General features: G+C 39.3%; 1 protein-coding gene across 1 annotated transcript; it reads right to left on the reverse strand.

The window, feature by feature from the left end:
• Positions 1-391: 391 nt before the first annotated feature.
• PGI1 (phosphoglucose isomerase 1) lies at positions 392-13,128 on the reverse strand. Its single transcript, XM_022056534.2, has 14 exons — positions 12,433-13,128; positions 11,814-11,936; positions 11,208-11,306; positions 10,959-11,042; positions 9,829-9,972; positions 9,687-9,752; positions 3,477-3,545; positions 3,267-3,374; positions 2,517-2,569; positions 2,193-2,331; positions 1,898-2,054; positions 1,665-1,743; positions 798-864; positions 392-720 (listed from the first exon to the last, which is right to left on the reverse strand). The coding sequence occupies exons 1-14, from the start codon at positions 12,979-12,981 to the stop codon at positions 589-591; spliced, it is 1,869 nt and encodes a 622-aa protein (XP_021912226.1). The 5' UTR covers positions 12,982-13,128; the 3' UTR covers positions 392-588.
• Positions 13,129-14,120: the final 992 nt, after the last annotated feature.

A 14,120-nucleotide genomic window follows, 5' to 3' on the forward strand; every position in this document is an offset into this window, starting at 1 on the left:
ATCATGGCCCGGGAGCTGAAGTCTTCAACAACCGGGACAACCCACCAAGAGCAATAAGCTCTTCTACCTACCCAACAGTGATTGTTAGACGTGAACGGAAGAGAAGTATGATACGTGTGAGGACCGACCCCACTGGAATTACAGGGCAGCAACCGTACCAACCACAAGAACTCTTGTCTCTTGCTTGTGCAGAAACTTGAAAATGTAAGACCAAAATGAGCAAGGGTTCTGCAGTTAGATTCTCTTCGTTGCAGGGCTAAAAGCCTAAAAGCTGTTCAGGATACCTTTTTGACTTTTTTTATCGTGCCCAGAAGAAGCAATCACATGATTTTTGTTCCTTTCTCACCAAGACAATATATAATTCGAATTCAATAGTTTTTGGTACACAACAGAAAGAATTGAAGATATATTATTCTGATAATGTTAACTTCAGCTCATTTCAAATTACCGGGCAACAATGCAACTTTATTGCTAAATATAACTGGCAACGACAAAAGGAGAGGGAAAAACGAGCAAAGAAAAAAAAGAAACCTGGTTTGCTGGAGCTCTTTCCTGTAACAAAAACAACTATGCATCAAATAGAAAATGTTAATACAGTTCATCTACATTACACTCCCCGAGAAAAACTTTGACGCTGCGTGGTGATCCACAACTGCCTTCGGCAATAAGGGCTCTGTCATTTGCAGCCATATGTGCAATTATCTTGTAAATCATTTCAATCTGCAGGGATGTACTAAAGAAGGTTAGCAAAAAAGTTCATTTTTGAAATGGTTTCAAACCGTAGACAGCATACGTACATCTTCAGGAGCATGGCAACGCTCTGCTATTTCATCAAGCGTCAAGGGTTCAACAGGTTCTTTACAGCTGAGCAAGAAAAAACATTAGTGGGAATAATCAGATGAAGCCAAATATTCAAGAATTCAACGAAGAAAAAGGAACACCAAAGAACAGTAAGAATCAGATAGAAATAGCATGGAATTTGCAGTCAGTTAAGTCTCATAACATTATCTCAAAAATCAAGTAAGTAAATCTCACCTCTGAGAACTATTGGTGTCAAATGAAACAGTAAGGCCCACAGAATAATATAGCTCATATTTTCAGATTAAAGGCAAAGGATGTCTATGAGAATTTCAATTCTCAATCAAGGCCATAGATTCTATATAATTAGATACAACTGGCCAGAGTGTCAAAAAAAAAGATTAGTGAGTTTCACACCCAAGAAAAGAATTCCCTTGGATTCAGTAACAAGATAGTCGGGTTTCCAGACATTGAAAATATATTTATTGAGAAGACAAAGACATTATATAAATAAAATATGTATTTTCCCAAATCCTGCATTTACGGCAGTTGAGAATAAATGGTTATGGGTGTTCGGTACATCATATCAGATCTCTCCAGAGGAGGACATTACAATAGCTATAGCCTATAGCCTATGAACACCTCAACTTTTCTATAAATGTGTTGAATTTTCTGCAATGCAATGTCATTGCAGTCGACGGGCTGAATGCCAGAGAAGAAATCAGAAAGTGAAAATAAATACACGGATGAGTACTTAAGCATGTTTTTTAAGCAGGTTGCCAGCTGCCAAGGAAGCTGTCTCTTGTGATATATAACTATACAGGGCATTGTTATACGTTATATGTTGCAAAAATTTGAAATGCTACCTGGCTTCATTTAATACAGCCAATACCCGCTTCTGGAGAGCTAGTACTTCCCCTGCAGCCTTTTTCCCAGCCTCCACACCTGAGATAACAAGCAGACCCCAAAAGAAGGAAGAGAGGCACAAGTAAAAAAAACTAGTTCAAAACACAAGATAAATTTCGTAGTGAGTGCCAAACTCACGTATAAATCTTAATGACAGCAATCATATTTTCCACCAATAGAAAGCATTATTTACCAGGTTGATGGTAAGCATTAATGTTAATAAGAGAGGCATATATGCCAACTGCCCGTTCATAAAGGGCTATAAGAGCCCCAGTGGATCTTGGGGTCACCTCCTGCACAGTGACTGTGACACTCTCTCGATCATTGGCATACAGTGCGGATCTTGTTCCCTGTGTAAACTCAAACCAATTGGAAATATCAATTGAAAGGAATTAATATTAATCATTGAAGCAAAAAATAATTGAATATCATCACCAGATCCAGAACCTTCAAACAATACTTAAAACCTAATTTATTCATGAACTAACCTGTAACATTCCGAACAAGTAATCCCCACAAGTAACACCTGGTTCAAGCTCCCAGTCATGACCAGGAGGTCTATCCCGCAGCACTTCAATGAATGTCGCAAAGAAATTGTGCACACCCTCTCTCAGTTGTTGAATGTAACTATATAAGTCATAAGAGAAAAAAAGGCTTATCAAGTTGAAACCATAGTAAATTAACACGCCTTTAATAGAGAATACAGAAATAGAGTCAGTTCTTCTTCTGCCAACTTAGTCTTTGTTATAATTCATCATCTAACACAATAATTTCAGAAATATAGACTGACATAAAACATATGGGAAACTTACGCATGCTGATCAGTACTCCCTTTATTCCCATAAACTGTAAGTCCTTGATTCACCTGTAAAATTAAGAAGTCGTATCTTCAGGTGAAACTGCAAGTTAATCTTCCCAACAACAAAGCAATTCAGAGAAGAGTATTTGTTCTGATGGTTGAACATTTCTACCATTTCTGGATCCATTTATAACAATATTGATACAATAATGTACTACAAGTTGGTCCATAATATTTTGCTTTAACAATTTTTTTTATAGAAACTATTGACAAAAGTTTCACACATGCACCACAAGGATTACAACAAACAACAAAGTTAAACTAAAAGGTAATATCTTCTGAAAGTTCTTGAATTTATTTGACAATGTTATATTTCTATATTAAATCCATGCCATCAGTAAGGATGACAAAAGGCAATAGATTATATTTCAGCAATGTGACTGCATAACCTGTCGGTAAAACTAGCAACTGACTTAATAGGTCTACGCTTGGCTCATCAATATAATAATGTTATAAGTCAAAAACAATGAAAGAAAATTATAACAGGAAAGCTGATGGCTCAAGACATGTACAGTGGAAAGCATAACACAAGATATTACACAAATTATAAGAGGATATTAGAACCCAGTTGAATGCTACAGTTAATCATTGCAATGCAGAAACTATTAATTGGGAAAAACTTTAATCTTCAATTGAATCGATCCCGAGAAGAACTATAAGGTCGCATAATCTTTAGCTACAGTATGCAAACTGTTGCACGTACCCGGTTACCATCAAGGTCAAATTCTTTTCCAAGTGATTCCATGACTAGCTGCTGCAGATATCTGCTAAATAGTAATAAGCTATCCTTGTAAGGAAGGACAACCATATCCTGCAGAATGCCAACAAGATTAATGTAAATTACAGATAAATGATACTGAAATGACGTGATCAGATAGCTTGCTGATTTTATATCAGTTAAACGAATGTATACCTTGGATCCTACTCCATCAGAAGCCCAATACCAGCATAAAGCTAGCAATGCTGCAGGGTTATCCCTCAGCTGAAGACAGAAAAGCAATGTCAAAAAAAGAGCTGTTGATTGGACAAATGGACAATGGAATCATAGTTGCAGGAAAAAAAAACACAATAAGTGCAAAGCAAAGCAAACAGGTAGACAAGTTATTATCAGTAAATCATGTAATTTTATCTAAGAGAAGCCAGTAATTTACTCAGAGATGGAATTAGTTATAGTTTTTTTAAAATAAAAAATCTTTAAAACATAAAAAACAGTAGTTGATACCATGGCCTCCTTACAACAACCCACATAGTAAGTTGTTAGAAAATGCTGCTACAGAGTCCCTCCTTCACATCAATCGTCCGTCCAAAACCTCACCCTCTCACTTGATCCTATTCTCCATCTAATGCAACCTGAAATTCATCCCACCCTGAATTGATTTTCATCCATACCAAATTTTACTTTGATCATCCTTTGCCATTGGCAACCTTATTCAGAAATAAACCACCAAAGCTGATAGATGCCCAGAAAACACAAGAAGGATTGCAAACGAAAGCTTCTATTTTTGGGATAGAAAAACCACAATTTTCTTGTTAATTAATACTTGCCTTATCCATAATCTGAGGGGCTTTAAATAGGAGGGGAAACAACAACTTCTCCCTGCTATCCAGGGAACACAACGGCTAGTAGCAACTAAATAATCTCAACAAATACCAAATAATCTCAACAAATCAAAAGATAAGATAATGCAGGGAATAAATTAAAAAAACAGAGAATAAGTTGATGCTGAATAGTTAACCGGGTCTTGAGGAAGTTTTGTTTGCTTCAACGATACCGGAATCAGAGATACTTGGGATTCTTGACTGGGATCCTTGCTGATCTTTTGGTTGTATCATTGCCTCCCTCTTTTGCAGAGACCTTGTCCTCAAGGTTCAAGTGGCCAAATTTATCTGTTAGCTCGCTGTTATTTTCCCAGGTAGCTTCTTTTGGGGGGCAAATTCGTTCATTGGACAAGACTTTCTTCGACAAATTTTGCTCCCTTTTTGATCCATCGGGTTTCCAAAATGGTTTGGGGTTGCAACAGTAGGTCCCCATCTTCAGATATTTCAGGCAGATTTTCAGTAGGGGCAATTGCTTCACCAATAGGTTTTTTTAACATGGAGACGTGGAAAACGGGATGGATACGTGACCCTTGTGGAAGTAGAAGCTTGTAAGCAACGGGACCAATATGACGGAGGGTCTGATAAGGCCCATAGTATCGACATGCGAGCTTCTGGAAGGCTCTCTTGAAAACCGTTTGCTGCCGATATGGTCAGAGCCTGAGAAAGACCCAATCGCCCTCCTGAAATTCAACTTCACGTCGATGGGCATTGGCGGTGACTTGCATGCGATTGTTGGCTGCTTGTAAATTAGTTAGAAGTTGTTTGAGGAGAGCATCTCGGTTACAAAGCTATTGGTCAACTTCATTGACAAGGGTTGAGCCATCTTGGTAATGGGGAATGGGCGGCGGCGGTCTCCCATATAAGGCCTGAAAAGGCGTCATCTTGATAGAGGAGTGGTAGGTTGTGTTGTACCAAGATTCGGCCCAAGGAAGGAGAGAACTCCACTTGCGTGGTTGTTGGTGGCTTAAGCACAATAGATATTGTTCCACATTGCGGTTCACAACTTCTTACTGTCCATCTATTTGTGGATAGTAGAAGGAGTTCATTCGGAGTTGGGTGCCAGACAACTTAAAAAACTCTTGACAGAAGTGGCTAGTAAAGACCGGATCCCTGTCACTAATTATGGAGCGAGGCAAACCATGTAATTTTACCACATTGTCCACAAATTTTTCTGCCACGGTCTTAGCGGTGTAAGGGTGAGCCAAAGTGATGAAGTGCTAAGGGTGAGCCAAAGTGATGAAGTGCATACTCTTGCTAAGACGATCAACCACAACCAAGATAGTATTCTTTCCGTTTGAGATAGGTAGTCCTTCAATAAAATCCATGGAAATATCATCCCATATTTGGCAAGGGATTGGCAACGGTTGGAGAAGGCCGGCTGGTGAAAGTGTCTCGACTTTAACTCATTGGCAGGTGTCACATGCTGCTACATATTCTTTAATATCTCGATACATGGCTGACCAATAAAATTGTTGGGCCAATCTTTTGTAAGTTTGTTGGAAACCTGAGTGGTCACCTGTCAAAGATGAGTGGAATTCCTGCAATAATTATTGTGATTTTTTATTTAGGAGGAACAATAATTCGATGCTTAAAATAAATCAACCCGTTCTTGAGTGAAAAGGAACCACATGCTGGGTCAGTGGCTAACTTGCGGGCTGTCTGCATATAGGGATGATCTGCAACTTCCCAGATGGTGTTCCACAAATTATTTTTAGGCATAGAGATAGCGTGTAGAGTGGGGCTATCTTCTCTACGAGATAGACCATCTACGGCAGAGTTTTCTTTTCCTGATTTGTACACGATCTCATATTCGTAGCCAAATAACTTAGAGAGCCACTTTTACTGTTCCAGGGTTGTAATTCGTTGGTCCAGCAAATGCTTCAAACTTTTCTGATCTGTGTGCACATAGAACTTTCTGCGCATCAAATACAGACTCCATAATTTTATGGCAATAACAATGGCAAACATCTCTTTGGCGTATGTCGACCATGACTGCTTGGCAACGCCTAATGCCTGTCTCATGTAAGCTATAGGCTGCCCATGCTGAGTGAGGATGGCCCCAATGCCACAACCATAAGCATCAGTTTCTATGATAAATGGCTCTTCAAAATTCGGGAGCGCCAAGGTAGGAGTTGTGGTCATTGCAACCTTGAGGTTTTGAAAAGTTGATTCTGCTTCCTCAGACCACCTAAATTGTCCCTTTTTTAGGAGATTAGTCAAAAGCCGAGCAAGAATTCTGTACTGCCGAACAAACTTCCGGTAATAGCTTGTCAAACTCAAAAATCCTCTCAGTTCAATGATGTTGTTTAGTCGAGGCCAATCTAATATGACCTTAATTTTAGTTTGATCCACTTTGACCCCTTGCGATGTGACTATGTGCCTCAAGTATTCAAGTTCCTTTTGCCCAAAGACACATTTTTTTAGCTTGATGAAAAATTGATGTTGTCGGAGGATGTCAAAAACCTACTTAACCAGCTCAAGATGCAATTCTCAGCTAGGACTGTACATTAAGATGTCATAAAAAAAACTAGAACAAACTTACGGAGATGCTGGCAAAAGATGTTGTTCATGACTACTTGAAAGGTGGAAAGGGCATTGCAAAGCCCAAATGGCATGACGAGATATTCATAATGACCGTTATGAGAGCGGAAGGCCGTCTTGTGAATATCCAATGGATGTACTCTGACTTGGTGGTAACCCACGGTGAGATCGAGTTTAGTAAAGAAAGCAGCTCCATAGAGTTCATCTAACATGTTATCAACCGTGTGGATGGGAAACCTGTCTTTGATGGTGACTGAATTGAGGGCCCGGTAGTCTGTACAAAACCTCCAAGTTCCATTTTTTTTGCGCACCAATAGCACCAGTGAAGAGAATGGACTGGTGCTTGGCCAAATAAGCCCTGAATCAAGCATTGTATTCACCTGTTTTTCAATTTCACTTTTCTGTAAATAGGCATACCTGTATGGCCTGACATTGACGGGTTCAACCCCTTCCTTCAAACTAATGCGGTGATCAACGTCTCGGCAGGGAGGAATTGATTGTGGATCTTTGAAAAGATCCTGGTACTGATCCAAGAGAGCTTGCATATTTGGATGGAGGTAGATCAGAGAGGTGTTGTTTTCTGTCTGCAGATACACTGCAAACAGAGAGGAGTGTCGAAGCGTGCTTTTGGCAACTTCTTCAGCTGAAGCAATCTGAAGAAGTGAAGCGTCAAGGCCTCATAATTGTCGCAGTCGACCACCCCACTAAAATTCCATGGTCATCCAACCCCAATCACACATAACAGCTCCTAATGCTTCCAGCCACTGAACTCCAAGAACAAGATCGAGACCAGTTAATGGTAAAGCAAAAAAAGTCAAATTGAAGAGGATACCTTGGATGTTAACCGGCACATATTCAAATCGTCCATGACATCTCATCGGACTACCATTCGCAACTTTGACCGAAAAGGCTTGAGTCAGGAGTATTGGTAACTTCAGCAAGCTTGCGACTCGCTCACTGATGAAATTGTGAGTCGAGCCACTGTCGATGAGGATGACGATGCATTGACTGTGGATTGTTGCATCAACATGCATCGTTTTTGTGGTGGACCAACCAATGAAAGCATGAAGGAAAATTTTGGGCTCCTCTTCTTTCGGTTCTTCTTCTTCTTCGATCCCTTCCAAGAGCAGGGCTTGAGCTCGGCGACAGTGGTGGCCTGCGGTAAATTTCTCGTCGCAGTTGAAGTACCCTGCATTCGACAGCATTGCATCTCTTCCCACAAGAGGCGCTTCAGGGCGGAATCTGCAGCTAGGGTTGGGGGCGGGTTGATCGGGGTTACATCCGATCCAATTGAACCTTCTCTGTCGACCCACTTGCTCCTCCTTCATACGGGCCAAACTGATGACCTCTTTCAAAGATTTGGGCCTGAACATCTGAGTACCTTCAGCAATTTCAGACTTCAGTTCGCCAATAAATGTACCCACCAGGGCTTTTTGAGTCCAGCTTCTCACTTTGTTGCCCAATCTCTCAAATTCTTTTTGATAATCTCGTAAGGGCCCGATCTGCCTCACTCTGGATAGGGCTTCGTTGAAGTATTCACATTCGGGTGGCCCAAAGCGAGCCCAGACCTCTTCTTCAAATCCTGTCCATGTCACCACTCTTCCTTCTTCTTGATAAGTCCGGCGAAGCCATTACCACCACCGGTTGGCTTCGCCCTCAAGGTGGAAAGAAGCTAGTTGGACTTTCTACTCTTCGGGAATTCATTGATACTCAAAGAATTGTGCGACACGGTTAAACCATTCGGTTGGGTCATCTCCGGAAAAGATAGGAAATTCCAACTTGACAAGTTTGTAGAAGAATGGCTGTCAGCCACCGCCATTTCGCTCAGCTCCTTCGTCGCGGTTTGGTCGCGTTCCCCCATTTCGATTTGGGGTATTATGGCTGGAGCCTTCATGGTTGGTTAACAGAGTCTCTGTTAATTGTTTGAGGGTATCCTCCATTTGGTGAAGTTTATCGGCGACTCCAAGCTCCATCTGGCTAAAGCTGTCCTGTAGTCCTCGGACACTTTCTTCCAAATGCTTAATTCTTTCCTTGTGAGACATAGCTCTGATACCAAAATGATAGATGCCCAGAAAACACAAGAAAGATTGCAAACGAAAGCTTCTATTTTTAGGATAGAAAAACCACAATTTTCTTATTAATTAATACTTGTCTCGTCCATAATCTAATGGGGCTTTAAGTCAAACAACAACTTCTCCCCGCTATCCAAGGAGCACAACGGCTAGTAGCAACCAAATAATCTTAACAAATCAAAAGATAAGATAATGCTGGAAATAAATTAAAAAAACAAAGGATAAGTTGATGCTGAATAGTTGATCGGGTCTTGAGGAAGTTCTGCTTGCTTCAACGATACCAGAATCAGAGATACTTGGGATTCTTGACTGGGATCCTTGCTGATCTTCTGGTTGTATCAAAAGCCACTAACCAAGATGCACTTGGTTAAGGTCTATCATCACTCAGGTCCCAAGTCTGCCCCCTTGATTCGGAATGTAAACCATATTCCAAGCCACCAAGTGAAATCTTTTCTGCTCTACTCAAGTTCAGCAAGTTCTTTTATCAATACCAGATTACAAGGAAACCAACAATCATTTGAATAGATTTTACATTTTAAATAACATGGCTGGTGCTTTATAAAAAACTAAAAAGTAAATGAATAATGAAAAAGCAACACAGCTATATGCAGCAAAATAGAAAAGAGAGAAGGGATCAAGACATGGTTCTTGCTATGACTAGACATTCTCAATACAGACGCCCACACAAATATTTTCAACCATTGTAAGTGAATTAGGGAAGTTGAGACTAGTAAATCAAATTAAGATTCACCAACTAGAAAGGTTTTTTGCATGAAGGAACAAGAAAATCTATTAATATGATACCAAAGAGGCTGTCAACTATCTACGGGATAAGAAAGAGCAATTATATGATTCAAAAACCTCATATGTCTCACTAAAATAACAATATAAAACCAAAAGGGGATGCTTACCACAGTTGTCCTGTTTGCCTCATCCATTAATGCAGCACCAGCAAGCATTTCTCTGATGTCAATTGACTGCAGTAGAATTACTCATAAATAACCAGGAAAATAAAAGACGAAAGCATCATTTCTTACTTTAGGGCTCACCAACCTGCAATGCTGCTGGAAGTAGACCAACCGCAGACATTTCAGAGGTCCTACCCCCCACCCAATCGAACATAGGAAATCTAGCTAACCAGCCCTCAATTCGCGCAGTATTGTCCAGTAGAGATTTTTCTTGTGTTATAGCAACACCCTGGAGAAAATATATGACACAAGATGTAACAAGTTCATAATTAAAAGAAAAAAAACATTCTTGCAGTGTTGTAGAGAACTAGGATATGCTCATTCAACAATGCACCCATAATACAAATATCAAGATTCGATCAGGTGTCACAGCAGAAAAACCTAATTTATGTGGAATCGACCATTCTATCCAACAATTTTAGACAATCAAGACTCAAGACAGCGGGCAGGCAGAGCCAATTGGATATGGTATTATGATTTAGAATAAAGCTGGACTAATCAAACTGCAATTCTATGGCAGCAAAAGAAATCTAGCCTAGATTACGGTTGTCAATATCAACCAACAATTGAACTGCACAGATTTTTTTCTAATTGGAAGAGAGCCAATAGTTTTCCCTTTTTTCTAGAGAGAGAGAGAGAGAGAGAGAGAGAAAAAATCATAGTAAAGCTAGCCATTTCTATGAAGAAATTTTCCAAGTCTCACTAACATAGGCATTTATCTCGACGCACCATTGGTCATCCTCCAAAATGAGTATGAAATGATAGCAGCAATATTTTAGGTAAAAGAAACTCTAGTTTGTATGAGTAACATGAAGTAATTAATCAAAAAACACCAAGGGGTGCCAAACTAAGGACAAAATCATATTTTTATAAGAAAATAAATTTAAAATTTCACAATGTTCTCCTTTTACATATGATTTCTCATGAAACAAAATGCCCAAGTATGGGATTACCAATCATTTGGACACAAAGAAATTTCTAAAGGAAGTGAGAAGCTCAACAACTACAAAGGAAAAAAAGACCAAAAATCAACAAAGGCATGAATACTTTCATCTTGCCACATAGAAGAGAATCTACATCTGACCAGTGATTGAGGCTCACTATTTCAAACTCCACACCTCTACCTCAATTTTAGTACCATCATGAAGTTTTGTATTTACACTGAAACCCAAAGAAATTTAACAAAAAGCAGAAACAAGGACCTGAGATGAAAACCTGTTTTGCAAAATCCAAGCCAGCTTCACGAAAAGCCTTCTGAACTTCCAACAGACCATTTCTAGTTTCAGGGGTACCACCACTCTGAGCAGAATTGTGCATTAGCAACTTACATTAATATGTAATATTTACTAACACTATATCAAAAAATTGTTAAGAGACTGAGGGGAATGGGCGGAATAATGTCTTGTACCAGGCAATTGTATGCATTTAGCACCAAAAAAGAACAAGAAAAGGACATGTGCAGACCTTTGAAATTACAACGACAAGTGTAGAAGCCAGCTCGGGTCCAAGCTGTGCAATTTGATGATCAATTCCAGCAGGGTCTGTGTTATCAATGAATCTTATCTGCCAATGTTAAAAGAGAATAACTATAGGCCCATTCCATTCAGATTAAAACCCAAAGCATCGTAGGCAATTGGACTTAGCAGCAGTTTTCTTGATCTAAAAAATTTTTGGCCACAGCATTCCCTCGGATAAATGTTGGCAAAAATCTTTCAGTTCTAATAGGGAAACTTTTTATTGGGTAAAGAAGTTGTGATGAGAGAAAGGAACCACCGTCATTGTTGATACAGGAAAAAAATATAGAAACAACTAAAATCGCAACCCAACACCCACCTAACATGTTGTGCAGATTCAAATTCACTTGTATCCTCCATTCACTGCCATACATACAGACAGAGGCATAGAAGACTTAAGTGGAAATTCTGTATAAATATGCAATTGGACGTATACCCACACAATAGTGACAAGTACTTTGCAGTTTATGACTAGAAAATCCAAATAGAATAACATAGGAATAACAAGCAGCACTTTGAAAAGAAGATGTTACTCCATAAAACAGTTATCAGATACCTTTAGTGGAGGATTATCGGGAGCCAATGCTTCCGCTACAAATTGTGGCCCGAGAGCTGAACCTCCAATCCCAACTGAGAGTATTTGAGTAAAGCGACCTTCAGGAGAGGATGGGGGCTTTATCTACATTTGTCAATTCAAATTAAAATAAATGAATGAGAGATTAAGGTCTTACAAGAATAAACACAAAGGCAAGAAAAACAGTTATTGACAATCTTTAGAGGCCTACGGCGGCAGTCTTTATGCTCCCTTGGATGTATCCTTAATAGCAACAGCAGTTCTACGTCCTTCAAATTTCATGTTTCGTACAGTTTCACTGTTAAATACAGTGCTCTAACTTTAAACCGATGTTTCATTTTTATTTCTCAAATTTATTAACACCAATATCATGACTAGATTCCATTATTCATTATAAAGTCAAACGGAACCACAAAAGCGGAAAAGCTTGCTTGTTTCACTTTGATCAACCAATCCTTTAGTTCAGTACGATTCAATTTGAGAATGAGCAGTCTCGGATGAACGCAAAAATATTTCAGTGCGAATATAAACTCTCAATTAAAAATTTCTCATCCATCTGGGACTCATTGCGTAATTAACCGAAGTAGATCCGCATACCGACCTTACCACTGACGACTTCATCGGCGAACTTCCAAACCGCGTCAAGCGTGTTCTCAATCTGCGTCTGCAAGAACGAAGTTGGCGCGAGTTCGGAGTTCCTAAGCCAATAGTGACCAACCATCCTTCCCTCGTCAGGATTTGCGATGGCGCCCTTCTCCAGCTCCTCCATAGCCTTGAAGGCCGCCTGGAATCTCGGCTCCATCTCCTCGACGAACTCATCCGTGAACCCAACCCGGCTAACGTCCAGGTATAATCCCAACTCCTTATGCTGGTAGAGCCAGTCAACGTACCTCCTCCAGAGTGCCCGTGGGTCCTTCTCTAGCCCCTTCTTCGCCATCTTCGGTAATCCATCGTTCGTTTTTGACAAATCAGAGGATATCTCGCGAGCTACCGAGTGAGACTGAACCAAACTCGGTGCCCGGTCCGCGATTTTGGAGCGAGCAGGAAATGAGACAGAATCTGTACGAACTGCTGCCAAAGGATTCGAGATCGAGCTTCTGTTAGGCTTGAGAGACGGCGAAGAAGAACAGATACCTGAGAGAGACGCCATGGAAGAATTGTTTGAGAGCGATGAAAACGAGGGGCGGAGAGAGAAAGAGAGAGAGAGAGAGAGTCAGTCCATAGCTGGTGGTTTTTGGTTTTGATTTTTCTCTTGAGCTGAAAATATTTCCGATTTCTGAAAATGAATATTTTTGTTCTTTTATTCCCACGCTGCGAACATTAGCAACGCCCGTGTGGGTAACAGTTTAGCTGAGTCACACGTTGATTGGTTGGTTTGGTTTCGGAGTTGGCAAACGGGAGAAAGAGATACTTTTGAGATGTTAATTTACGCAAATGCCCTTCTATATTCGACCGGCGTGAAATTGGAAGAGTTGGGTCGGGTCGCTGTCGAACCCGTCATTGCACCATGTGACCGGCTCTTTTAACTTCTTTACTTAAAAAGGGAAGAACAACCATCGGGATTCAGGAGTGACGAAAGTTGTAATAAGTAGCAGCACATATTTTTATTTAAATTTTCTATTTGATATTTGATGTAAATAAAATTTGAAATAATGTCAAATATGAAAAATAATTTTATTTTTATTTTTATTTTTTCCTGTCTCAATTGTCTAAAATCATGTATAAATAAGCCTTTAAAGTCAAGTGACTAAAAAAACATGTATATTTATAATTTATATATTATAGAGCAAAAACAAAATCAGAAAATTTCGAATTTCATGATGGCGTCATGTTTGCAAGTCATCGTCAGTCTATATATGTGAATTTGGCTCCGGTCGTGATTGTATCAATTTGAAATCTAAAAAAAAATCCAGCTGCTCCCCACACCCTTTTTTCTTATTAGAAATTTGGTAATTATGCAGAAAAAAATATATATATTAATTTACGTGTGAAAGTCAAAGACACCGATTATTGACCACAACGGTTGGTGTTCATTATAATAGCCATTTTGTTATAGAATAAGTTATTTATTTTAGGGACAAAAATTTTCAATTGTTATCAGTTTTATTCATCTTTTAAAATCTTCAAATTTTATAAAATATTTATATTATACTGGATAAATTTGTAATTATTTTAAATGTAGGATTAAAATTGTAAATACTCATAATTAATGGTAGCCATAAATTATGCTCTTACTACAAATACTAATGTAAATCTTCATTAATTAATTAATTATATTCTCCTAAAATT

Source organism: Carica papaya, chromosome 1, assembly GCF_054855325.1.
Source record: "Carica papaya isolate Zhongbai chromosome 1, ASM5485532v1, whole genome shotgun sequence".
In the NCBI taxonomy this organism is placed as follows: domain Eukaryota; kingdom Viridiplantae; phylum Streptophyta; class Magnoliopsida; order Brassicales; family Caricaceae; genus Carica; species Carica papaya.

Bases quoted from the DNA above. Each gene is read 5' to 3' on its own strand.
- PGI1 (XM_022056534.2), bottom strand. From the start codon at position 12,981: ATGGCGTCTCTCTCAGGTATCTGTTCTTCTTCGCCGTCTCTCAAGCCT. The intron at 2,570-3,266 runs GTACGTGCAACA...TTAATTTTACAG, and splicing joins TTGACCTTGATGGTAACCGG to GTGAATCAAGGACTTACAGT. The intron at 1,744-1,897 runs GTAAATAATGCT...TTGTTATCTCAG, and splicing joins TAATGCTTACCATCAACCTG to GTGTGGAGGCTGGGAAAAAG.